The sequence below is a fragment of the Trichosurus vulpecula genome, chromosome 3 (assembly GCF_011100635.1).
Source record: "Trichosurus vulpecula isolate mTriVul1 chromosome 3, mTriVul1.pri, whole genome shotgun sequence".
NCBI lineage: Eukaryota > Metazoa > Chordata > Mammalia > Diprotodontia > Phalangeridae > Trichosurus > Trichosurus vulpecula.
This window is the reverse complement of record NC_050575.1, coordinates 444,507,962-444,535,349: the sequence shown is the minus strand read 5'-3', so window position 1 is coordinate 444,535,349 and position 27,388 is coordinate 444,507,962. Positions and strand designations below refer to the sequence as shown.

At 40.5% G+C, this 27,388-nt stretch overlaps 1 protein-coding gene across 1 annotated transcript in view; it reads right to left on the bottom strand.

Annotated features, from left to right (window-relative positions):
- The window catches only part of DNAH6 (dynein axonemal heavy chain 6), a 251,551-nt gene that overhangs the window by 124,927 nt on the left and 99,236 nt on the right, over positions 1–27,388 (bottom strand). The window contains exons 32-40 of the mRNA XM_036750156.1: positions 22,228–22,335; positions 20,411–20,966; positions 17,626–17,748; positions 14,152–14,334; positions 11,564–11,707; positions 8,744–8,965; positions 6,852–6,999; positions 3,908–4,065; positions 2,372–2,503 (exon numbers count right to left, since the gene is read on the bottom strand). Coding sequence (XP_036606051.1) covers positions 2,372–2,503; positions 3,908–4,065; positions 6,852–6,999; positions 8,744–8,965; positions 11,564–11,707; positions 14,152–14,334; positions 17,626–17,748; positions 20,411–20,966; positions 22,228–22,335 — 1,774 coding nt within the window. The remainder of the gene's footprint in view (positions 1–2,371; positions 2,504–3,907; positions 4,066–6,851; positions 7,000–8,743; positions 8,966–11,563; positions 11,708–14,151; positions 14,335–17,625; positions 17,749–20,410; positions 20,967–22,227; positions 22,336–27,388) is intronic.

Below are 27,388 nucleotides of genomic sequence, written 5' to 3'. Positions count from 1 at the left end.
AAAAAAATGACCCTAATGCCTATGTTGGTCTCAGCTGAGCTGCTTCAAACCTTACCCATATACTTGTGGAGCCTGAACTATGAGGGTAAAATGTAAACTTCAAAGCTTTTATTTCTGATAAGCTTTCCAAAATTTCTACCTTTCCTATCTTCATAGTATTGGCTCACAAAAGCCTAATTTGTATACGTCTTCCTTCAGCCAAGTTGGAAATAAGGGTTTATTTTTCCCTTTGGCATTCTGAAGCTTTTGTTCAAACTGTATATTTGCGTGTGTTTAGGTGGGAGGAAGCTTGTGCTTTTAGAAATTTATTTTAAGTGTTGGACATGTCTTTTGCCTCTTTGTCTATTGCTCTAGGAAGATGTGTTTTAACTAGTTCATTTAGTTAGTTGGTGTCTATATAGAGAGAATTACAGTGATTTCAAAAAGAGAGTAAGATTCTCAGTTATTTTAGTATTCTCTACTTGAATTTTGGATTGGTCAACTGGTAGAATCACTATTTCAGCATTCACACCCTTACTTTGTGGGTGTGCTGGTAAATATTTAACAACCAGCTCTTTAAAAAATGTATAGTAGGATATACCTTTAAGTCTGATCTGCATGATTTTTTCCCATCATTTTCTTGAGTCTAGACAATCAACCAAACAATAAATCAAGCCTTGATTTGTAGCATTTGCCCATTTTCAAAGTGTAAATGTTCACGGTGAAAATTTAACATTTGGCTCATGGATTTGAGCCTGGCATAAGCTTTGAAAAGCCTTAAACTGCACCAAGGTTTTTAGTATACTTTGCATTTTTTGTGTGTGCCTTAAAGAGCTTAGTACAGTACTCCATACTCCATACTCCATACATAAAATCATCCATACAAAACAACCACTTAACAGATATGTTAACCAATAAATTCCCAGACACCCAAATGTTCAGTTTGGTCTCATATAAAGAAAATAAGGAGCAGTGAGGTAGAGTGGACAGAATGTTGGGCTGGGAAAGAAGACGTTGGCTTTAGGCCCAGCTCCGATATGAGCCCTATGACCTTGGCCAATGTCTCCCCCTCCCTGGCTTCAGTTTCCTTGTCTCTTTTTCAAAGGGGTGGGTCTATAACCCTCCTTCAATAATCACAAGCTCCGGTCAGGAATTAGTCAATCAGAGGTAAGAGCTAGGTGTGAACAAGGCCTAGCCATCTGACTGAATTAATGAACCAATTAAAAGCGGTTAACTAAGTGCTAAAACTCTTGTCCATCAAGAAAGGGAAGTGTAAAAATGAAATATGTTGGGATTTGCTGAAGAAACATGTGCATGACCTGTGGGTCTTATATAACATAGCAAGCTAGCATTCCAATGGTGATCCAAGGGAGGACAGAATCACTTGGGCCCTTGTCAGGGAATCGCTTGAGGGAAGGAGGACAAGAACCTCTCTCTCTCCCACCTAGACCAGAGGAGGGCCTTGTGGACCTCAAAACCCAGACGATTTGGACTTCTCACTGGCATTCTAGTAGCAATCCTGCAAGAGCATCAGTATCTGCTTGGCGAATAAGTACAAATTAGACACTCTGAGGGAAGGCAGCCTCAGGACTCTACACAAAACCCAGTAGAAGGTTATAGCATACTTAAGTAGAATTTTATGGAATCCCCCCAAAAAGAAGGAAAAGATTTGTAGCAATGAGGAGCTGTGAGTTACCCATTTTCTACATGTGATCTCTAAGGTGGAGACCACTTTCTGTTGGATTCTGATGTACTTGTGGGGGAATTGTAACAGAGTATTTAAGAGGATGTTATTTCAGAGCTTTTCTTACCAAACTACCTCAGTAGATAACCATACCAAAAGCAAATTAAATGTCTGAGTGATATCAGCTAATAATGCTGGAGAAAGCTCATTGCTAGAATGCTAGAAAAACACCCACAGGCTCCTCAGAGTCCCCTAGGACCCAGAGGGAGAGAAATAGCAGCTGCCCTCTGGGAAACCTAGCATGCCAGGGTGAAACAGGGAGCCCCAGAACCTGCACAACACATAAAAGCAGCCTATTAGACTAGAAAATTTTCAAAGTTTCTCTAAGCTCTACAAACAGTCTGGGGTAGGAGCAGACAGCTGGCTGGAAACTAGGAAGACCTTGGTTCACATGGTATCCTGACTTTTGTTATCTGTTCAGTGCTCTGTGCAACTCTACGAGATGGGAGGTGTTGAATGCATTCATTGGTAGAGGGAATTTCCTGACTGGGGAGTTCCAATGAAAACACAGGCCCAGGCTCTGTCTCATAACTGGAGATACTGTATGTTGACATGGAAGACAGGTCATTGTTTTCTTCTAAATTAATTAGAATAATCAAAAGAATTAATTAGAAATTAATTTAGTTAATTAAACAAATTAATACTCACTTGGAAAATTTGCTTTAAAATATGTTCAGAAGGTGTTGGGAGGCACAGCATGCTGAAGTGTCTAATGAAACGAGGGGTTACAGGATTGCGACCGCCTCCCGGAGGTGCACATGCTGATGCGATTGTTACATCCTGCAAAGAAAACAAAATTACTCACTTCAAACAAAAATGAATTTTTATATTTAGGCTCCAGAATCCTGGAAGGCTACAGTAGTCACAGTTGAAAATTTTATCTTACAAATTAAGTAAGAATTCGTCTTTTGTTGAGCTTAAAGTGTGTGGGAAAGGAGAAATCTGTACCTAATTATTGGAAAAATTAACAATCAGATATTATAACTGGTTAATTGGACAGCTGATAACTTATGAAAATAGTTTCTACATTTCAAAGTATTTAGACAAAATAGAGAGGCATCCTTGAAGCTGGGAGATCCTGGGTTCAAGTCTTTTCTCTGGAAACATTCTGGCTGTGTAACTCGGGACAAATCACCTAAGCTTTCAGTGCTCTGGGACACTCTTGAGTTACAGAGAAGACCCCGACTTTGATTTGGTACAGAGAGCTTCTTCACTCTGGAGTTCCCGACATCAGGTCCAATCTCTGTCCATTACTTTGGAATAGCAGTTGAGTAGATCTGTGCTGGCTGCATCCCTCTTTTTCAGGAAATCAAATCAACTGCAGACTTAATGGCCCAGCTCAGCTTTTGTCTGCTGCCTTCTTTTTATGAAAATGATTGTTTCTCAGCCTCCATTCATGACTATGATCCTCTTATACAACTAAGGAGATGCCCTGAAGTGAGGATGACAAGACTCAGGTTCTAGACCTGGCTAGGCTGCCATTTCGCAAATGAACCGTACCTTTCTTACCTGTAAATTGGAGATAACAATATTCAGGGGTTATTGTCAGCATGAAATAATGGATGCGCATGAATTTTAAAGGCAATCCTGCAAAGTCGCCCCTGGGAAGGTTGCCAAGACAATCACCTCCTCAAGGATAATTCCTATGTCTTGATAGAGCATGAACGAATGAAGCAGTTATTAAGTGCTTACTATGTTCAGTTCACTGTGCTGCATACATAAATATGTATATTTGTTGTTATCATTGGGTCATTTTTCAGTTGTGTCTGACTTTTAATGACCCCATTTGGAGTTTCTTGGTAGTGGAGTGGTTTGCCATTTCCTTCTCCAGCTCATTTTATAGATGAGGAAACTGAGGCCAACAGGTAAAGTGACTTGCCCAGGGTCACACAGCTAGGAAGTGTCGGAGGCTAGATTTGAACTCAGAAAGATGAGTCTTCCTGGCTCCAGGCCCAGCACTCTATCCATTGTGCCACCTAGCTGCCCCTGCTTTCTTCCTGGTAATATTGTCAAGGACTCATGAATCTCCCACCTCATAGGAACAGGTTGTTTATTCAACAAACCCATATTGAATGACCCTTCTTAAATAATTCAAAGGGAATTTGTGTCCCATCTTAACTAAAAATGACAGACACAAAGCATTCCTATTTGTTGTTCACTGAATGGTTTAAAGTCTAAAATCACCTGTATTTCTTTCCAAAAGAGCTTATCTCGGTCATAGAATCCACCAAAATCCAGATACTGTCGGAGCAATTCAATAGGGGGCTGAGAACCGTAGGTATCTAACTTGGGCATGTTCAAGTCATCCACAAAGATTATGACTCTTTTGGTTCCTGGTGCTCCTGGAAAGCAAGACAAACGAAAGCACATCAGAATTTCACGTTTGCTTCTATGCCCTTAGGACTGAAGAAGATAACTAACATGGTATTTTTAGAGAGAAGAGAAAATTCTCCTCTGGTCTGTTGTCCTACTGGCTTTCCCTATGACCAGAAGTCTGTATATCATCAAGACCTTGAAGTAAATGTATATCTTCATAGGAAAGGGAAGAAAGATGGAAGAGAAGAAAGAAAGAAAAAGAAAGGAAGGAAAGAAAAAGAAGGAAGGAAGGAAAGAAAAAAGAATATATCTTCATAAGGAAGGAAGGAAAGATAGAAAACAAAGAAAGAAAAAGAAAGGAAGGAAGGAAAGAGAAAAAAGAAGAAAGGAAGTAAAGAAAGAAAGAAGAGAAAGGAAGGAAGGAAGGAAGAAAAAGGAAGAAAGAAAGAGGGAGAGAAGAAGGAAAGAATGAAGGAAAAATATCAAATTTATATAGATAGACAGACAGACAGACACATGATAGGAAGGTACATGGTAAGTAGATAAATAGATATCTATAGATATAGATAGATGAGAGATACAAATATAAATAGCTAATGGATGGATGATAGAGAATAGATAGATGGATGGATGGATAGATAGATAAATAGACAGATACATGATAGGTAGATAAAGAGGTGACATCTATAGATATATCTATCATCTGATGGGTAGATAGATGATAGATATAAATATAGAGAGATAATGGATGGATGATAGGTAAATAGAGGACAGACATATAGACAGAGAGATATACGGACAGACATGACAGACTGGCTCAATTTTCAGCGCTCACTACACTACATTATGGGCCTGTATCATCGGAGGCCTTGAAAGCTGGTAGAGAAGCTTTGACTTGATATGGTAGATAATAAGAGAGACACTATAGGTTCTTGAGGAGGGGATTGACACGTAAGATTCCTTTTCCTGTCCTCAATATTAGTGTTTTCCCTCTGAGGCTCCCCTGGCCCCCCGCCTTATCCTGTATTTGTCTTATTTTTGCATAGTTGTTTACTCAGTCTCCCCCATTAAACCACAGCCTCTTTGAGGGCAGGGACTCTCATCTGCCTTCTTTGTTTCCCCAGCATTTAGTACCATGCCTGGCATACAGTAGGTGCTTAATAAATGCTTGTTGACTGGCCAGCATGATGGAAGTGGCACCAAAGTGCACAGAATGGACACAAGGGGGAGATTTTAGAGTTAGGAAATGTAGATTTCTAAGCAGAGCGCCCCATGTAGATCCAGTTCCTTTGTCCCATAGATATGAAGTGATGAGGGTCTGAACCAGGTTAGTGGCCATGGGAAAAGAAGATGCCTTGTGAATGAGACACCTTTCTAATAAAGAATAGTAGGGGCTTGGTGACTCCTTAGATTTAGGGGATAAAGGAGGGGAATGAATCAAAGCTGATATCGAAATTTAAGGCTTGGGAAGCTGGGACAATGGCAGGACCATTGGCAGAGACCAGGAAAATGAAGGGGGAAGAAGAGAAGATGGAATAATTTGGTGCTGGACGAGATGACTTTGAGATGAATAATGGGACCTCCAAGTCTAAACTTCCAGGGTGCAGATGGAGACATATGATTGCTCATGTCAAGCCACTGCTACAAAGTCCCTAGTGGCTGCCAATTGCCTTGAAGAAGGATAAATCATTATAGCAGCGAGCATTTTTATAGCATTGTCAGGTTGACAAAGCACTTTCTGTAGGTCACATTATTTGCTACTACTGAGCAAAGTCCCAAAGCCTTTGCCTAGCACTTGAGGGCTCCTTCAGGCTGGTCTCATTCTTGGTTTCCAGGCTTTCCTCACCATATGACTCCCCTCCACAGACTTTATAATCTCCCTCAATTCTCTTGCCCCAGGACTTTTGCTCTCCTTGTTCATAGGTCTGGAATGCACTTCTCCCTTCACTCTCCTGTTGGATTTTTGTCCAACCTTGAGCCCAACTCATTTGCCACCTGCATGAAACCTTCCCTGGTTGCTAAACACCCTCCACCTCAGAATTCAGGCTTTGTTTTGTAACTCTAATTGGCTCACAAAGAGTTGGATAAGACTGAAACGACCGAACAACAACAAAACATATTTTGCATGTAATACTGGGTGTTATAATTACCTACGTTAACGTCTTATACCATTATGAGACTATAATCTCTGTGAAGGCAGGGACCCCATTGGATTGTGAGCTCCTTGAGGGCAGGGACTGTCTTTCTTTGTATTCCTAGATCTTAGCACGGTGTCTGATACAGAGTAGGCACTTACTAATTGGCGCCAAGGTTAGAGCACTGGACCTGGCATCTGAAAGACCTGGGTTTGAATCCTGCCTCAGACACATCCTGGCTGTGTGACCACGGGCATACCATTTAGGTGCTTTCTGCCTCAGCTTCTTCATCTGCAAAACGGGGGTAATAATAGCCTCTACCTCCTAGGGTTGTTGTGAGGATAAAAGGGGTGATGATTGTAAGTCATTTTAGAAACCACAAAGCACCATGTAAATGCTCGTTATTACCCACAACCATAGACACAACCCTCAGTTTTCTCATCTGTAAATTGGGGGCAAGCATCTTCCTCAGAGAATTCTCATGAGGCTCAGACAGTGCAGGTAAAAGTGCTCTGGAAACCTTTAAGACACTTTAAATTTAAGCTATCATTCCACTAAAATAAGAAATTATACAACTATTAATGTATTGTGTCATCTATTTTAATGATGTATTGATTTAATCACTATTTTATTTGTGGGGGGGAAACCATCAATTCAACCAAAGCCAGTCTTTTTACCTAGAATGTTTTTTCTTTTCTTTTCCAGTTTTGACTCGATAATCTCTTGCGTCCTCGCTGATGATGTTTGCGCAGAGAAGTTGAGATAGACGGGAACGTACCCAGCCTGGTCTTGGATTCTGTTCAGTAATCCCCGGGCAACAACAGACTTTAAAGGATAAAGGAAAATAGCATGTGAATGGATTGTAAAGATTTAGCACAATAGATCACAAAGTTTTTCACCAGCTAAAGGAAAGCGCATACTTCATCACATAATCAGCGAGCAAGATGATTAAGAAAAAGTAAACAAGCAGAGGATTAAGATGCAAAGGGGACCATGGAGCCCACCGAGCCCACTCTTCCCATTTCACAAATGTGGAAACTGAGGCTCAACAAGGTTAAATGACTTGCCCAAGGTCATAGAGTTGGTGTGTGTTTAGATAGAAGATTTGAGCTTAGGTCTTCCGTAGTTCTCCAGCACTCTACCATACCATGTTGGGATTAAATTGGACAGTGCCAACAGACACAGACCAAAGAAGACAGGGTTGAGGATGGAGAAAGGGACAAGTATTGGTGGGACATTATGGAAATACACTCCAGCCCTGAAAAAAGTAGGATGGTACAGAGTAAGGTTGTGCAACGTAAAACAACACAAATTAGTGTCTCAAAAATCTTAGTGCCCTTTTAAAGTGCTAAGACATTTGAGACACCCTGGATAGGTCACGTTGAAAGGCTTCTTAACTCTTGGGGTTTCTTAGTGGGTGAATAAAATACTATGTCAGTCCTATGGGGTTAAAAAAAAGTAGTGACATTAAAAATATTTTTTAAAAAATCCTTCCAAGGATTTATAAGTGATTGTGGCCCCTGAGATCCCTTAAAGCTCTGGAACTATGACCCTTGGATTAGCTGTATAAGCTGGAAAACTAATTTGACTATAGATTTTAATGGGTAATAATTTTTGCAATATTCCTCCCACTTTGTTGTTGCTGTTTAGAGCTCCAATTTCATAAAGGTAAGGATTTCCTAGTGAAGAGCCCAAATATAGTGTAAAGAGAGCTGCCTGGATCATTGAAAGGTTAAACGACCTGCTTTGCATATTCATGCTAATCATATTATATTCATACCAATAATAAGTAATGACAATTTATATGAAGGGGCTATAGAAATACCATTTATTATTAGAGATAATTCATTAATAATCTTATGTTCCTTGTCACATTAACACAATGCTATCAGTAATGTAATTAACCTACTATTATTAATAATTATTATTATTGATAGCACCTACTATGTGCCAGGCACTGTGCTAAGTGCTGGATCAGTATCTCATTTAATAACAACCCTGGAAGTGGGTGCTATAATTATTCCCATTTTACAGATGAAGAAACTGAGGTAGAGAGAGGTGAAGTGACTTGCCTATGGTCACATAGCTGGTATATATCAGAGGCAAGATTTGAACTCAGGTCTTCCTGATGTTCTCCTGTCCTGTCCTCTCGTCCTGATGTCCAGTGTTCTCTCCGTTATGCCGCCTCCCCGCCTACCCCAGCACAAGTTATGTGACTTACGCAGGGTCAGCATGTGTCAGAGACAAGACTTGAACCCAGGTCATCCCAGCTCAGAGGCTGGCTTTCTATCTACTACACCATTGTGCCTATCAGAACAGTATTATTCATTAATAACAATGTTAGACTTCTACTTCCCATGGCAGGGTTCCCTGTCACTCAGGCAGCCCAGGTTGTGCGTCTACCATGGAGGAAAAAAGATCAAGTTTCCAGGTGTGCCCTAGAGCACAAAATATTGAAAATCTTTTTCCATTGAGCCCAACATCCTTAGAGACTTGCTGTGTTATCTCACATTGTTCTGGCCTTGGGGGAAATGATCTTGCTGCTCTTTCATAGACAAAGGTCACTCACCTTGCCAACCCCAGTGGTCCCAGTCAGTAGGACGGGATGTCTAACAGCAAGCAGTTTTTCCATTAGATAACCATAGCGTACGGTGTCTGTTGTGGGAACGAGCATTTCAAAAAATGGCACATCTCGGTTATACTTGAAAGGAGGGATAATTCGTTCCCAAGGATCCAAGCGCTTGGTATCATAATCCATATGAACACTCCACAAATCACCAGAGCTTGGGAGCTAAGGAACAATGATAATCTTAAACCTTAAAAAAAGCACATAGCTACTATAAAAAATGGGAAAAGAAGCAGATCATACATTGTTGACAGCTTGGGCCAGGCAGGTGGATACTTAGCTAAAGAGCTAGGGGAAATCACAAAAGATACATTCGATGATTTTGATTGAGTCTGAAAAGTTTTTTGTGTGAGCAAAATTAATGCAACTAAGATGAACTGGGAAAAATTTTTTGGATAAATATGCTGGATAAGGGTGTGATATCAAAGACATAGAGAACTAACAAATATTTAAGAACAAAAATCATTTTCCAATAGCTAAGTATTGAAGGGATATGAATAAACAGTTCTCAAAAGACCTGCAAACTAATAACAACATGAAAGAATGCTCTAAGTCATTAATAATAAGAGATATGCAAATCAAAATCATCCTCAAATTTCAACTCCTACCCCCCAAAATTGGCAAAGATGACAAAAGATGGAAATATTTAATGTCAGAAGGGGTGCAGAAGGACAGGTACACTATATGTTGGTGATGGAGCTGTCAATTGGCTCAACCATTTTGGGAAACAATTTGGAATTTTGTGACAACGATAGCAAAGATATCCATATCCTCAAACCCAGGGATTCTACTTCCAGGCATATATCCAAAGGAGGTCCTTGACAAAAAGAAAGACCCCTTTCTACACCAAAATATTTATATCAGAAGCTTTTATAGTAACAAAGAGAGAGGAGAAGGGCATAAGAAGTTATATAATGCCTATGTTGTGCCAGGTACTGTGCCAAGCATTTTACAAATATGATCTCATTCGATTAGGAACTGAATCAAAGAACTAGAAAAAAAGAGTAGATGCCTACTGATCAGAAAATGGCTAAACAAATTGTGGTACATGCATGTAATGAGGTATTACTGTGCCGTGAGGAGTAATGAGTTCAGAGAAGTATGAGAAGATATACAAACTGATGCAAAGTGAAGGAGGCAGAACAAAGAAAACAATACAGTACTACAACAAAATAAATAGAAAATACAACATCAACAAAGAAATGATTGAAAGTAAATGCTGAAAACTCATGATGATGAAGCTTGTCCCCAGAGAGGTGAGGATGCTGCATATAATGTCAGTCTTTTTGATATGTTGATTAGTTGTGAACTTTTTTCCCCTTTATAAAAATTCTTCATTATAAGGGGTGACTCTGGGAGGGGAAGGGGAAGGGGAAGTGGTAGAATGGAAAATGTAAGATATGAAACTTAATATATGAATACAATTATTTTTAAAGAAATTTTTAAAGCACGCGAATGAAACATTTTTACCATACATTTTACATGGGAACAAAGGCTGTCAGAGCCAAAAAGTTGCTTTGAAGTCTTTTTCTTTCTTTGAAATAAATATTTGTGTCAGCAGTGGGCAACCATTGCTCAACCTTTTGGCTTTGTAACTACGGTAAAAATACCGAGAGCCTGGACCAGAAGAGAAGGCAGAAGAGATGAGAGTGAGACAAGGAGAACAAGCTACTAGGTAATCCAATGGTAGACCCCACACCTAAGGTATCCTTTGAAGACATTAAATTGATTCTGTATCAGTTTATAATTGATTCTATTCTGTAACTGATCCTATTCTGCCCCATTTTGTATGATCGCTCAAGCTACCTCACTATATCCTTGAGTTGAGGCCAGGAATTCAGTTTTCCCTCTAAGTTAATTTAAAGTTATAATTAAAAGAAAACTATCCCTCATACCTTATCTATCTTTGAAGGCCTACAAGCTGACTTGGTGTATTTCCACAAGATGTATTGTCTGTCCTTATGTGATTAGGGGAGTTTTTTTATCTCTTCTAAGGAGACAGCAAGTTTGGAAGTTTTAATCCCCTAGCAAAGATGACAAGATGTGGATGGGCCCCATATAACAACGAATAGTCCTTAATGCCAGAGGGGTGGTTACTAGTCCCATGCGGATGCTAGTCTGCTTACTTTAAAATGATCAGTCGTGTTGTCCTCTACCCTGTAACCAATCACATTGTCTTCCCTGCCTACCCAATGCAGTACTCCTCAAAACTATTAAAGTTGGTGAGCCCTACCTTGGGGTCTTTGGTGATTGAGAGGCCACTGACCCAATTTATTGCTTACTGTTAGCCTAACTAATAAATTGATAGTGTTCAGAGTCTAAGCACTTTTATTAAGGGAATTGGTTCTGTTAAGTTTGGATTCAGTCAAAGGGCTGCACTTGAGGACCTACAGGGCCACATATGGCCTCAAGGCTGCAGTTTCCCCACCTTTGGCTTAGACCATTGTCTCTCAGTTTACCTTAATTTTCAAATTTAACACCTTCCATTTCTACTTTTTCTCTCTCTGTCTCTTTGTCTCCCTCTCTCTGTGGCTCTCTGTCTGTCTGTTTTTCCCATATCAGAAAGGAAATCTGAACCAAATGCCATTCAGGATTCAGGAACGCTTATACATATGAAAATTCTCACTTAGAGTATGGTCTCCCTTCAGTTCCCCAAACAGAGGCAGGACCCTCCTGCAGTTTCACCTTCATGATCTTTTCTTGAAATGCCATGTGGGTCCCTGAGAAGAGTCACATTCTTAGGGACTTTGTTGCTTTCCTTACCCTGGCCTCCGGAGCATCCTCAAACTGCTGTCTGATGTATGTGTCAAAAGCATCCCAGTACATTTCAGTCAGATTTCCACCCACGGCCCACAAATAGCAGAATACAAAGGTCTGGCACAGTACACTGTTCAACTTTGCTTGCTCCTAAAAGACCAAATGGAATCCTTTAAGAGGAGTTATAGATAACCTTTAAAAAGCAGTCAATAATGATGAGACCCCTCCCTACACCCCCCCCCATTTTTTCTCAGGGTGACTTGCACTTTTAAATGATCGAAGCAGTTAGGGAGCACGATGGCTAAAGCACTGGGCCTGGACTCAAGAGGACTCAAGTTCAAATCTGGCCTCAAACACTTACTAGCTGGGTGACCCTGGGCAAGTCACTTAACTGCCCCCTGCCTCAGTTTCCTCAACTGTAAAATAGGGATAGTAACGGCACTTGCCTTCCAGGTTTGTTGTGAGGATCAAAGGAGGTGATATTTGAAAAGCGCATCACAAAGCTTAAAGTGTTACTCACATGTTATCACTTCCACACACTCCTGAAAGGAGCACAGATAAGTTGGATACAATTTTTGTTGGGACGTTTACCAGGTATAGGGGAAAAAAATAATTATAGAGTGATAAACTACCGAGGATAGCTGTACTAGCCCTGCCAATGTATGTTGAAAATTCTTTATCTGGCCCCTGATTGTTTTCACTTTGTCCATTAGAAAGACCATAGACCTAGAACTGGAAGGCACCTTAGATTTCATCTAGTCCAGCCTCTCCTTTTGACCACTGAGGAAGCCGAGACCCAGAGATGTTCAATAGTTTGCCCAAGATCACACAGCCAGGTAGTGGCAGAGCCGGGATTGAACTCAGGTCCAGCAACCTCTCCACTGTGCTTCATTGCCTCCACCTAGCATCAGTATTAAAGTGATAAATATGTATCAGACGTTCTATTCAGACAGCCGGTCCATTTCACAAAGCAGGACATTGGGGCCACACCTTCAAATGCCTGAGGGTTGACTTTTATTTCCCCCAAAGGAGAACTCCTTATTTGGTCCTGTAAACATCCAATATCTTCTTCAGCCTGTCTGTAAATCCAGAGATTTATTTAACATTTCCCCTGTGTCTGACTAGGCTGAGTTAGGTCCTTTACTAAGCTTTCCAAAAAGCTGTGATCATTCACCTGTAGTTTCTGGACACTCTTCCAAGGGTGACCTCAGATTGGACATGGCTGTAGTAACAGCTCATTTTTATTATCTGCTTTACGGGTTACGAAGCCCTTTCCTGCCTACAGCCCTGGGGAAGGAGAGTAGTGATATATGCTCACTCTGGACTTCTACCATCCCCACCGCAGTCCACTCTTCCTTTCCCCATCACTCCCCTCTCCTCTGTGCCCTTCTGCTGTGCCCTGTGGAAATTTGTTTGACAAAAGTAATCTCAGAGAGGAGGCACTGGAGAATCAGTGGTGAGACCATAAACTTCAGGAATAAGCCCTTACCCCATGTTCTTAGCTGTTACCCCTAAGACATAATTCCTTTTTGCTCAAGTCCTTCAAATTTCAAGATGACCTTTCCTCATGGGCTCCTTTATTTGACTTTCTCTAAACTTCCTAATTATTAATTACAAGCCCCTCGAACTGGTCTTTTCTCTCTTCCCCCTATAACTTTCTGTTGACTTAGAGATTGCACTTTTTATATTCTACTTTGTTTATGGAAATGATGTTTTTTCATGTGTGATAAATTTAGAATTTAAAAAAAATTAATTATTTCCAATTTATCCTGCATATAGCTTGTTTGTACATTGCTGTTTGCATATTGTCTGTGCTATTAAACTGTAAGCTCCTTGACAGCAAGGCCTGGCTTTGGCCTTTCTCTGTATCCTTAGCACTTAGTACAATGTCTGACATATAGTTGGTGACACCTATTGACTGACTACTGCTTAATCCTCTGCATATTTATTTTTTCATATTTGGCTTTCAGTCAGAGTTTTTCGGCTTCTCCTGGTAAGGTGACTCCTCTGCGTGGGATTGTCATTGGTTTAGATAAATATGGGCCTAGGCCCACTTTTGAGGGAGGCTCACTTCTTAGGTGACAAGCAATAGAAACGCCACCAGATCTACCCTCAGATCTTAGCTTGATTTCAGGCACAAGTAATTTCCTATGAGCTGAAGAGAAGATTGACACCAATATTACTAATAGCTCACATGGGCATATGAGGTTGCCTTATAAAGATCACAGATAAAAAATCAGCAGAAATCTGGGTCACAGAATTTGAGAGTCAGGATGGACTTTAGATGTCATCTAGTATAACTCTAGAGAGATGAAGAAGGCTGTCCAAGGTAGGTCTATGTAGGAGGTACTTGATAAAGAATGAAGATCGAAAAAACTTAGAAAATGGTAGCATTTTCAGAATTTGCATTGATGCTTGTCATAGCGAAAAATCATTGTGCTTCTCCTGGAAGTCCATAAGACCCAAGTTGTAATCTTAGAGTTCATTTATAATTGTCTATGAAAAAATACAAGGTCTTCCCATAAAAAAGAAAAATTTTCCCTAATATATAACAATTGTCACAACTTTCCTGAGATTAAAGGCAACATTCATACCATAGTTAAGTCAGGTCCATCTTTCCCAAATAGGAGGGACTCCAATAAACAGCAGAGGGTGGTCACTTTGCTGATGTCCACTTGAGGGATAGCTTGATTGCACTTTTTACTGACAAACTTTAAGCCATGTTCAACATAGCGTTGAAATAGACTTAATAAATATTCCCACGTTTCATCATTCATCTAAAATGAAAATAATTTAATAGTGTTAGAGGACACCTATGATAATGCATTTCATACTTTATTGCTAGAGGGTGTAGTAGAAAGAGTGCTGAGACTGGAGTCAGGAAGTCTTAAATTCAAATCCAGCCTCAGGCACTTAGTAGTTGTGTGACCCTGAGCAAGTCACTCCAACCTGTCTGCCTCAGTTTCCTCACCTGTAAAATGGGGATAATAACAGGACATACCCCCCTGCGTTGTTGTGAAGGTAATCATTAGCACGGTGCCTTGCACATAGTTTGTTCGTCGTCCTTCATTTCTAAAGAGGACCAATGACATCATGGGTGATATTTTGACTTGCATGTGAACTGGATTTAAGTGAGACAGGGGTGCATATAGTTGTCAGCCTCACTCTCTCTCTTCCAGAGTCATTGGAGCCCAGAGTGGCAGGACAAAAGTCAAGATGACTGGCGATAGCCTTGGATACAGTGGATGACCTTGGTGTCTTCGGTGTCTGACCAAGGTCCAAGTGCTCCATGGCGCCTGCTTCTGCCACTTATCTGCCCATTCCACTGGGGGATGTCTTCATATGCTTGGGGTGGACATCCCCCTGACTCCCCAACAGGTTTGAGTCCTGTAGGCCACCCCCAGCTTGGTTTAGCCCATCTGCAAAGACAGCTTACCAGGGTGTGGCTGCTGAGCATGGTATCGCTTCTTGGAATCACAGGTGAGAGTTGGGTGGCCATTGGACACCAAAGGTGGACGAGCAGCCCAGAGAAGCACTCAACAAGACCTCACCCAGAGGTGCTAGTCCTCCCTGAACACCTTATATACCTCATTGCTAGATAAATGTTAGCTATTATCATTATTATGACCTGGTCCAACAAGATCTGGCAGAAAGAATACTGGCTCTGCAGTCAGTTCCTGCCTATAATGCTTACTCCTGGTGTGGCCTTGGATGAGTCATCTGACTTCCCTAGACCTCAGTTTCCTCATCTGTAAAATCAGCGGAGTTGGAATGCATCATTTGGAAGGTCCCATCCAACTACAACTCTATGACCCAAATCCCTCCTGTGCCTGAGCCTTCCTTGTCTCATGTAGTTGATTGGCTGGGAAGCCTTGAGTGATGGTGAGGATATGCTTCCACACGCAGACTTTTGAAAGTGAAAAGTAGACTGAGGCAGACAAAGCAGGGGATGCTGCTGCTTCCCAAGGACAAGACCACCTCTCTTGTGCCTGGGCATAGATGTGAGAGTTTGTCCAGCAGAAGAGTAAGCAAGATTAAGGGGATCTTCCCTCATTAACCCTGCAGGGTTGGTGAGCAGGGCTCCATTTGGCACAACCAAATGAACAAGCAACAAAGAAAGGCACCCAGGGGAGAACATGCTTTCTGTAGCTCTTAGTGTGAATAACAAGGAAGTCAGGTTCTGGTCATGCTGGGAGCTGGGAGTGATCATTCAATAGCTTCCTCTTCTTGGGCTGCTATCCAGTTCAGTCATTTTTCAGTCGTGTCCGACTCTTCATGACCACATTTGGGATTTTCTTGGCAGAGATACTAGAGTGGTTTATGATTTCTTTCTCCAGCTCATTTTACAGATGAGGAAACTAAGGCAAACAGGGCTCAGTGACTTGCCCAGGATCACACAGCTAGTAGGTGTCTGAGTCCCTTAGGCACTTAAACAATCAGTTTCTTTCACACTGAACAAGAATTAGTGAGATTGAACTTCTCCCTTGTAGAGGGCTGGTATGCAGGTGCCTCTGGTTGCTAATCCAAATGGGATGACCAGGTTAATGGTTAGTGGACTGAAGAAAAGCCATAGTTTGTGAAAACATGGCTAGTGCTTTGATATTTATATCAGCTTTTGTTTCTCTTATCACTCTAATTAAATGCTTTTCTAAAATAATATGTAATACAAATCTACCCTGGCCCCTACACACCCATTCTTACCTCCCTGTAGGACACATCAAGTCAGGAACATAACAAATGACCTTGGCCAAGTGCTTCATGGAAACACAATTCAAAGGGATGAAATGGGAACAGCTATAGTACAAGGGGGTCCACGATGATTTATCGGATTGGTGGGGACTCACATATACCTAAACAGCCAGAAACTTGGCACCAGCCATGCAAGGGCTAGAGGTAAGAGGCATTGGCAACCAGCTGCCCTGAAGCCTGATAGAGAGGAACAGGCAACTTGGTTTCATGATACTCACAACACCCTTTGGTGTTGAGTATAAGCTACTATGAGGGGCATGCTTGAACCAGAGCGAGCTGGTTTTCAAGATCCAATTGTTAAAATTTTCCATGTGAGCATTTATACCTCAGAAATCAGCAAATGCTACAAATCAGGACTTGTTTTATTGTTGAGTTGATTGTCTAAACTTAAGAAAGTGATGGAGAAAATATTAATGATGCAAGTTAAACTTAATGCTGTGCTATATGTACTTTTGTCGGGGGAAGGTCAGCTTGTTAAACATTTATTGGCACAGTTCTGGTTACTATATGCTAGAGGGTCAAGATAAAATATAAACTGAGGTATCATCAACCCATCAAGAAGCACCCTGTATGCCTCAGCTCAGAGGCAATTATATTGGACCCTAAGTCTAACATTCCTAAAAACTCTTATGCTACAGCAGCTGCTCAGAATCCTGTTCTGAGGCATGGTCCTACAAAGGGAAGTCCTGCACACAAGGGGACCACATCCAGACACGTTCTTTACTACGCACACACACACACACACACATACACACACAGACACACACTGACACACACAGACACAGATACACACACAGACACACACATACACACACAGATACACACACAGACACACACACATACACACAGAGACACAGATACACACACAGACACACACAGACAGACACAGACACACACAGACACAGACACAGACACACACAGACACAGACACGCACAGACAGACACAGACACAGACACAGACACACACAGACAGACACAGACACACACAGACAGACACAGACACAGACACACACACACACACGAACACACGAGGAATTCCTTTCCTCTAATATAACCCCTTGGTAGTTATCTTGTGTGAGAATCCTGGCTGGCTCTCCTGATCTCATACAAAAAAGAACCAACCTCATTTCATTGTGTTTGGGAGGGTTCTTACTGCATAACTGTTTCCTATAAAATCAGAAAGCAGGATTGCGTAGCACTGTGGAGGACTTCCAAAAATTTACATAGGATGAGAGGGATTATTTTTAAATAAATAAAATTCTCAGTAAAGCTTAAGGTTTTGCAATAACCAATTCTAAATGGTCAGGGCAGAAACATACCTTATCAGAAAAATTTGACTTCCATGTCAGGACGTATGGTAGCCATTTTAGCTCTTCGGGATCCACATACACCATCCCACAGCGACTGACTGTCGCAGGAGAGGCAACCCTTAGATCTTGTACCTGAGGTGAGAAAAAGCAAACCCCAGAAAAAGCTATTTACATTTATATTATTCATAGCCTGGTTTTACTGGCTGAGGATGAGCTGATATCAATTTAAGAGGGGCCAGAGAAAGGAAAAGAAAAGTGGTGAGACACAGGGTAGAAAAGGAAATCTGAAGTAAAGAATATAAGAGGAACATGGAAAAGTTTCTTCTCACCTAGATTCGTGGAGGTACAATTGGCCTAAGCCACGTTTTTCTGCCCCTTTGGCCTGTGTATGTACGCACCACATACATAATGCTATGTGCAAGACAGGAGCAGGGTTGGGGATGGGATCAGGAAGGAGGCCACAATAGGACTTCAATGAAGCCAAGATGGGAACCCGGAGGACAAGGTGAGGAAGAAAAGTAGAAATGAGAGGTGGCAAGAAGCAAGAAGGCAAATGAGAAGTTGCACGGGAATTGGATGACTCAGCCCACCCCTGGAGGTTTGGGGAAATATCCCAATCAAAGCAAATGACGTTAGGTCTGCTCTGGCTGGAAGGACCATTAACAATGTGTTCCAGAATATTCCGATCTCACTATCCTTTTCATCATGGGACTTAAACCTAGAACATTTTACCTAAATTTGAGAAGAAAAGGTAAGGAGGCACGGAGAAGATCTTGGTCCTTTCCTGGTCAGGGGAGAACAGATCTAAAGCTAGAAGGGACCTTGGAGACCATCTAGTCTAATATCTTCATTTTACAGATGAGGAAACTGAGGCATTTAAAGCTGATGTGATTTACCCAAGGCCCCACAAGTAGTCTGTGGAGCCAGGCTTTGAACTATGTCTTCCAAGGGCAGCTAGGTGGTACAATGGATAGTGCACTGGCCTTGGAACAGGAAGATTCATCTTCATGAGTTCAAATCTGGCTGCAGACACTTACTAGCTGTGTGATCTTGGACAAGTCACTTAACCCTGTTTCCTCATGTGTAAAATGAGCTGGAGAAGGAAATGACAAATCAATACAGTATCTCTGCCAAGGAAATCCCAAATAGGGTCACAGAAAGTCAGACAAACCTCCTAATCCACCAGGCCATGTTGGCTCTCCAGTAAGTTAGTTGGTTCTCTTTTGCCATAGGAGGTACATACTTTGGGGCTACAATGTGAGGATGTGCCTCAAATTGGCACCATAAATACTCTATCGATGGGCTGGAGAGTGTCCGGGGAGGGCAGCTAGGATGGTGAAGGACCTTGAGTCCATGCCACAGGAGGGTCAACTGAAGGAACTGGTTGTGAATCCTCCTTCCCTGGGAGTCTTCACAAAACATCTGGAAGACCATGACTGGATGGTAGTGTTTTTTTGAGGAGGTTAATGCTTCTGTATGGGTTAGGCTGGAAGGCCTGGAAACTCTTCCTCTCCCAAGATTCTGTGACTTAATACTGCCTGGACTCTAAGAGGATAGAGCTATGCATGCTGAGGCAGCCCATGGCATGTGGACTGGTCTAATTGTTAGCCATCCCTGCTAAGGGAATCAAGCAAAGGTTGGGGGAGGAGGAAATGTTATCAATAGCCTAGTATTCAAACAAATGAATTAATGAAAGAATAAAGGAATAAAGAATTTATCGAGGACTCTGTGCCAAACACTGCACTAAGCACTGTGGGGACAATAGAATTGTAAGACAATCTCTATGCTCAAGGAGATTCCATTCTAGTTGGGAGACCACACATAGGGAAGGTTTCAGCTGCAAGTCAGATGGAAAAATCCCAGCAGCCAAACAGATGGTGATGCCTCTTCTTCAAGGTCAGATCCTTCAAGGGCTCTCCTCTCCCCTGCTGGCCTGCATCTGCTTTCTCTGCTACTTTTGACTATGAGCCCTTGTGTTCTTGATCTGGGCTCAGTAACCTGATATGCCATCTGCATCCTTGACCTTCTTGTCTGCTGGCTGCCATAGCTACACCTCAGATGCTGATCTTCAGGTTTCTGATCCAAATCTGCTAAAAACTGACTCTGATTCCTTCTTTGGGCCATATTCTGACTTGGATTCACCTTCCTCTGTTGCAGAACTGGTAGCTAATATTCAGCTATTTGGTTGACAAGAACTCATCAATTCTATGTCCCAGGTACCATGTTAAATGTTAGGGATATAAAGAGAAGTAAAAACACCCTTGGCCTCAAAGAACTCACAGTCTAACAGATGACACAACATGCAAATAACTATGTACATACATGATATAGGCAGTGTAAAGGGAAAGTAATTTCAGAGGGAAGGAAATAGTGGTGGGAAGGACTGAGAAAGGACTTTTTCAGAAGGTGGCATTTGAGATAAATCTTAAAAGAAGCCAGGGAAACCAGAAGGCTGAGGCAAGAAAGCAAAGTGTTAGAACTAAGTGACCCCATTAATGCAAAGAAGCAGAGATGGGAAATGGAAGGTCAAGTTAAAAAACGCTTCAACCAGGTCATCATTGGTGGATCATAGAGTGAGAGTTGGCGAGTCAAGCATCAGAATGGGAAGGTTAGAAGAATGGAACGGTTAGAAGGGGCCAAATTGTGAAGAGCTTTACATACCAAGCAGAGAAGAAATAAGCTGTTTTAAGATCCGAAGAAAACGGACAGATGAGCAGAATCAGAGAAATCCAGTCACCACATCCTAAACTAACCAATATCATCAGCCCAAAGTAATGAAATGGGCATACTTTACCTCAAACATCATATGGATGTAAGGGGTGAGTTTAATTCTTTCACTATTAGCCAAACAAAGCATCTTATTATCATCCAAAACAGTGTTCATATTTTCAATCCAAAGGGCATCCACTGGCCCGTCGCTGATGATCCATTTGTGGTCTTCTGAAGTGTCATTCACGGCCGCTCGGACGCTAAGCGCCATCAAACCGTCTTTCCACTCCAAGGTTAAATTGTTCACTTCCCCATACAGCTCACCCATTGTAATGGACTTTGGATTCAGAATATATGTCTTGACTGGCTGATAAAAGTGATTTTCGATTCCCATCTTATGTAACACCCCTAAAGTTTCGGCGAGAATTTGGTAAACTGTGGTTTTTCCACCTCCTGTTGGCCCAACAAGCATGACACCATGTCTTACAAGCATGGTTTCATAGAACTGTATAACTTTGTGGACCATACAGGACTCAGGCTGAAGCTTTTGTCCAGTCATGACTTCTACAATTGTTGACTGAAGAATACCATAATCATGTTCTGGAATGAGGACTCCGGGGAAAAGATCAGAAATGATTCCACTGGGAAAAAGACAAAGAAACAAAACTTAAGCCAATTAGAAAACATGATTACCTATTTGGATACTTGAATATTTATTTCTATTTCTTATTTTTTCTATTCTACTTTCATATTTGTAACATTCAAATGGTTGAAAATAATATTTTTTCTCACTAATCTTTTTGCCTGAACTCTTGGAGCATTTACTTTGAAACACACAACTGCTGTGAATGTATACTATAAATAGGGCAATTACAATGTGCCATGCTATTTGGCGTTTCAGATATTAATTTTGAATTTCCAACGAGACTGTAAACTCCTTGAGGGAGCAACAATATTTTGTCTATCTCCCAGTGTCTCCTTAAGTGATGAATGTACAGCAAGTGGTGAATAACACCCAACAGTCAGAGGAGACTAAGCTACCACACTGGGGTCAAACAAAACATCCTTGCACATACTGATATTCTCATAAGAGAGAAGATGAGCTCCTTCATCATGTTAGCACATCATAGGAATATAGGTCTGTATTTTTTTAAAGAGACTGTTAGTCAAGATACACTACAAGAAACTGACAAGAACCTTCCTTCAAGACATAAATAATCTCTCTGAATGCTAAAATGAATAGAAAAGTAAAAAAAAATTATAAAAAACCATCCCAACAGTGTTGTCCTTCTCTGCAATTAAGACTCTTCATTGTCATTGATCTAGCCCTACATCTCTCAGTTACAGATGTCCACCAGTGAGTCAGTGATGCAGGACTCAAGCTCTTGAAAGATGTAGGGCTAGATGTTTAGATGTGAGAGTCATCTGCATATGGATGATAACTGAACCTATGAAAGCTGATGTTCTTGCCAAGAGGGACAATAAAGAGGTTAAGGCAGATAACCTTCAGAGGGTGATACTGGATAGAGTGGGCCTCAGAGTTTGGAACACCTAGGTTCAAATTCCACCTCTGACATACTGCCTATGTGACCTCGAGTAAGGCACTAACTTCTCGGTGTTCCTAGGATCCTGCCATATTGCAAAACAGCTGCCATCTGCTTGGCAGAGAGGGTTTCCATCCTGGGAGTTCCCTACCTCAGGGAAATTACAGGTATGGACCATGTCTGTGGAAAATATGGAATTCTATTCTCTAGAAACAGGAGAATTTTATGATCCTATTTTCAAGAAAAACAACTAAATAGAAGACAGTTTTCTATTCCATATATCTTTTATTCTCAGTCAACAGAGAGAACAACTATTCTTATGTTATTAAAAAAAGTAAATTACTGTTCATAACATTACCTGAAGAGAAGGGCATCATCCGTGAGAAATTTGGGTAAATTGGAATCTCTTAAGGCTCTTATCAACACGACCTCTTCGTTTAGGTCTGGGTTCTCTCTTTTGAGGGACCTAAATTTAGGAGACAGAGTCAAAAATGAGGCTGCTGGCCTCTTTGGAATCTTACCTTAAACAAGATAAGGGTAAAAAATTAGCAAGTGGTACAAAAATTGGGGTTTTTCTCCTTTTTGTGGCTCCAGAGAGCAGTGGGTTGTGCCTTAAATGAAGCCTGGCATATTAGTGCTCACATGATCAAGTACAGACAACTGTGCATATGTAAATGTATTGTAAATGTTATTGATGCTTTATTTTGGCTTGAGGTTTGAGGGGGGAAGTTGGGAGGCCCAGAATGCACAGTGAATAGACTTGGAGCTAGGAACTTCTGGATCCCACTTCTGACACTTACTAGCTACGAACAAATCATTTCATCTTTATGAGTCTCAGTTTCCTCATCTGTAAAAGAGGGATGATCATACCTGTTATACATACCTCATAAGACTGCTGAGAAGGTCAAATGGGATAACATATTAAGCACGTGCAAACTCTGAAGTATTAGATAAATGACTATAACTATAATAGTTATTATTATGCTGCATTTACTCTTAGGGGAATGTGGATACATTTGCCATGGTGGAACACAGATAGGATTAAAAAGAATAGGCAGAGACTGTCTACAGAAGTCTTATCTTTCCTGATCCCCACTTAAAGCTGGTGCCTTCCTCCTGAAATTATCTCCAATTTATCCTGTATATATCGCCTACACATATATAGTTGTCTATATGCATGTCGTCTCTCCCATGAGATGATTCGCTCCTTGACAGCATGAACTGCCTTTTGCATTTCTTTGAATTTCTCACACTTAGCACAGTGGCTGTCAGGTGGTAAATGCTTAATAAATGGTTGGTAGGACAGGATCATAGCTTTGGAAGAGGAGACCTTATTCAACCGCAACAGAACAGATAAAAGGGGGAAGTGCAGTAGATGGTGTTATACATTCAGGAGACCTATTCATGTAAATAAATCTAGGAGTTCTTGGGGAGAAACACGTTCTGCAGAGACTAAATGGATGGAGAAATAGAACTGAGACAGTTGTGAGGGTATAGACACATAGACAGAAGGAGGACTTAGATAAGGAGCTTGCTAAATATTGCCAACCAGTCATGATATTTAGTCATGGTGACATTAGCTATCTAGAGGGGAAGTCACTCTCTTTGTGCCAAAATCAGAACATGTTTTTCATGATAATTTCACCCTTCAGAAGATGGAACAAATGACTAAGGAACTTCTATTCTGGACCTAAATCTGAATAATTGGTTGCTACAGTAGAAATAATGGAAGCTTAGTGCTTACTATCCAGGCAGCTTGGCGGTGCAGTAGATAGAATGCCAGTCCTGGAGTCAGGAGGGTCCGAGTTCAGATCTGGCCTCAGACACTTACTAGCTGTGTGACATCTGGACAAGTCACTACAGCTCAGTCTGCCTCAGTTTCCTCATCTATAAAATGAGCTGGAGAAGAAAATGGCAAACCACTCCAGTATATTTGTCAAAAAAAAGTCCTAACCAATAAAATGGATAAACCTTTGGTTAATTTGATTTAAAAAAAAGACAGAAGGAAAAAAAAAAGACAGAAGAAAACTGGATTACCAGTATCAAAAATGAAAAGAGTGAATTCACCGCCAGGGAAGAGGAAATTAAAATAATAATTAGGAACTATTTTGCCTAAATATATGCCCATAAATTTGACAATCTTAGTAAAATGGATGAACATTTACAAAAATATAAATTGCCCAGATGAACAGAAGAGGAAGTAAAATATTTAAATAACCTCATCTCAGAGAAAGAAAATGAACAAGCCATCAGTGAACTCCCTAGGAAAAAATCTCCAGGGCCAGATGGATTTACAAGCGAATTCTATCAAACATTTAAAGAACAATTAATTCCAAAATTATGTAGACTATTTGGGAAAACAGATGAAGAAGGAGTCCTACCAGATTCTTTTTATGACACAAATATAGTACTGATACCTAAACTGGGAAGAGTCAAAACAGAGAAAGAAAATTATAGACCAATTTCCCTAATGAATATAGGCGCAAAATTTTTAAATAAAATATTATGACTATTGTGTAAATAAGCTCAATGTGAAGTTATATGTAGAAGATATATCAGATGCCATGCCACCTTGGGGAGGGAGGGAGAGTGGGGGGAAGAAAATCTGGAACTCAAAATCATGCAGAACTGAGTGTTGTAAACTAAAAATAAAAAGTCTTAATTAAAATTAAAAAAATAATAAAATAAAATATTAGGGAAAAAGATTACAGTAACTTATGAGAATAATACACTATGACCAGGTAGGACTTATACCAGGAATGCAGGGCTGGTTCAATATTAGGAAAACTATCAGCATAATTGGTCTTATCAAAAACAAAACTAAAAGAAACCATATGATTATCTCAAAGGATGCAGAAAAAGCTTTTGACAAAATACAACACCCATTCCTATTGAAAACACTAGAGAGCATAGGAATAAATGAAGTCTGCCTTAAAATGATAAGTAGTATCAGCAAGCATTATATGTAATGGGGATAATCTAGAAGCAATTCCAATAAGATCAGTGGTGAAACAAGGATGTCCATTATCACCCCTGTTATTCAATATGGTACTAGAAATGTTAGCTTTAGCAACAAGAGGAGAAAAAGAAATTGAAGAAATTAGAATAGGCAAAGAAGAAACAAAGCTATCACCCTTTGCAGATGATATGATGATATACTGAGAATCCCAGAGAATCAAGTAAAAAAACTACTTGAAATAATCAATAATTTTAGCAAAGTTGCAGGATATATAATAAACCCACATAAATCCTCAGCATTTCTATATATTACTAACAAATCCCAATAGCAAGAGATAAATAGAGAACTTCCATTTAAAGTTACTGTAGATATTGTAAAATATTTGGGAGTCTACCTGCCAAAACAAACCCAGGAACTATACAACACAATTACAAAACACTTTTCATACAAATAAAGTCAGATCTAAATAACTGGAAAAACATCAGTTGCTCATGGGTAGGTTGAGCTAATATAATAAAAATGACAATTCTAACTAAATTAATTTACTTATTCAGTGCCATACCAATCAAACTACCAAAAATTATTCTATAGAGCTAGCAAAAATAATAACAAAATTCATCTGGAAGAACAAAGGGTCCAATGCTAGGGAAGGTGCCCTTGCCATACCAGATCTCAAATTGTATTATAAAGCAGCAGTCATCAAAACTACTTGGTACTGGCTAAGAAATAGAGTGGTTGAGAACTGGAATAGGTTAGGTACACAAGACAGTCAATGACTATAGAAATCTACTGTTTGATAAACCCAAAGACTCCAGCTTCTGGGATAAGAACTCACTATTTGACAAAAACTACTGGGAAAACTGGAAAATAGTACAGCAGAAACTAGGTATAGATCAGTATCTTATACCATATACCAGAAATCCCTAGTCAGTAAATCCCAAGTTAAGTGGACAACTGTTTTCCTTCCTTCTTTCCTTCCTTCCTTCCTTCCTTCCTTCCCAAAACCTTAAACCTAGTTCACTCTGAAGCTCATAGATTGGACCACAATAGGACCCTGCCCAAGCACCACTTAATTGGCTGTATTTTGGGCCTTCCTGACATAGAGTGAATGTCAATGGTAACTGTTTCTCTTTGGAATAGCAACCCTGAGGGTCTTCCCCTCCCAGCTTGATTTTTTTTCTTTTTTTTCTAATTAAAGGGGCCATCCCTTGACTCACTTCTTAAAGAGGCCTGTTCACCAAATGGGCATTGCCTCACTCTAAGTGAGCACCTGAAAAGGCCTTAGCCTAAAAGGGCCAGGGTATCCTAATGCAACCTGGGTCACGTCCAGTCATCCTGATGAATATCTGGTCACTGGATCCAGATGACTCTGGAGGAGAAAGTGAGGCTGGTGACCTTGCACAGCCCTCCCTCACTCAAATCAAAGTCAACTGCAAGTCATGTCATCATTTCCCTGATGCCATGGTCCTCTTAGAGAATGGAGGACAAACACACAACAATAACAACAGCACCATATGCCAAAATAAAGTCAAAATGGGTACATGACTTGGATATAAAGGCTGACAGTATAAGCAAACTGGGAGAGCAAGGAATAGTTTACCTGTCAGATTTATGGAGAACAGAAGAATTTATGACCAAACAAGAGAGAGAGAACATTATGAAATGCAAAATGGATAATTTTGATTACATTAAATTGAAAAGTTTCTGTACAAACAAAGCCAATGCAATAAAGATTAGGAGGGAAGCAGAAAACTGGGAAAGAATTTTTACAACCAGTGTCTCTGATAAAGGCCTCATTTCTAAAATACATAGAGAACTGAGTCAAATTTATAAGAATATAAGTCATTCCCCAATTGATGAATGGTCAAAGGATACGAACATGCAGTTTTCACAGGAAGAAATTAAAGATATCTATAGTCATATGAAAAATGTTCTTAATCACTATTGATTAGAGAAATGCAAATCAAAACAACTCTGAGGTACCATATCACACCTGTCAGATTGGCTAACATGACAAAACAGGAAAATTATAAATGCTGGAGAGGATGTGGAAAAATTGTAACATGAACGCACTGTTAGTGGAGTTGTGAACTGATCCACCCACTCTGGAGAGCAATTTGGAACTATGCCCAAAGAGCTATAAAAATATGCATACTCTCTGACTCAGCAATACCACTTCTAGGTCTGTATCCCAAAGAGATCATACAAATGGGAAAAGGATCTACATGCACAAAAATATTTATAACAGCTCTTTTTGTGATGGCAAAGAACTGGAAATCGAGGGGATGTGCAACAATTGGGGAATGGTTGAACAAGTTGTGGTCTATGAATGTAATGGAATACTATTGTGCTATAAGAAATGATGAGCAGGCAGACTTCAGAAAAACCTGGAAAGACTTATATGAACTGATGCTGAGTGAGGGGAGCAGAACCTGGAGAACACTGTACGTAGTTATAGCCACATTATGTGGTGACTAACTTTGATAGATTTGGCTCTTCTCAGCAACACAAGGTTCTAAGACATTTCCAAAAGGCTCATGATGGAAAATGCTATCCACAT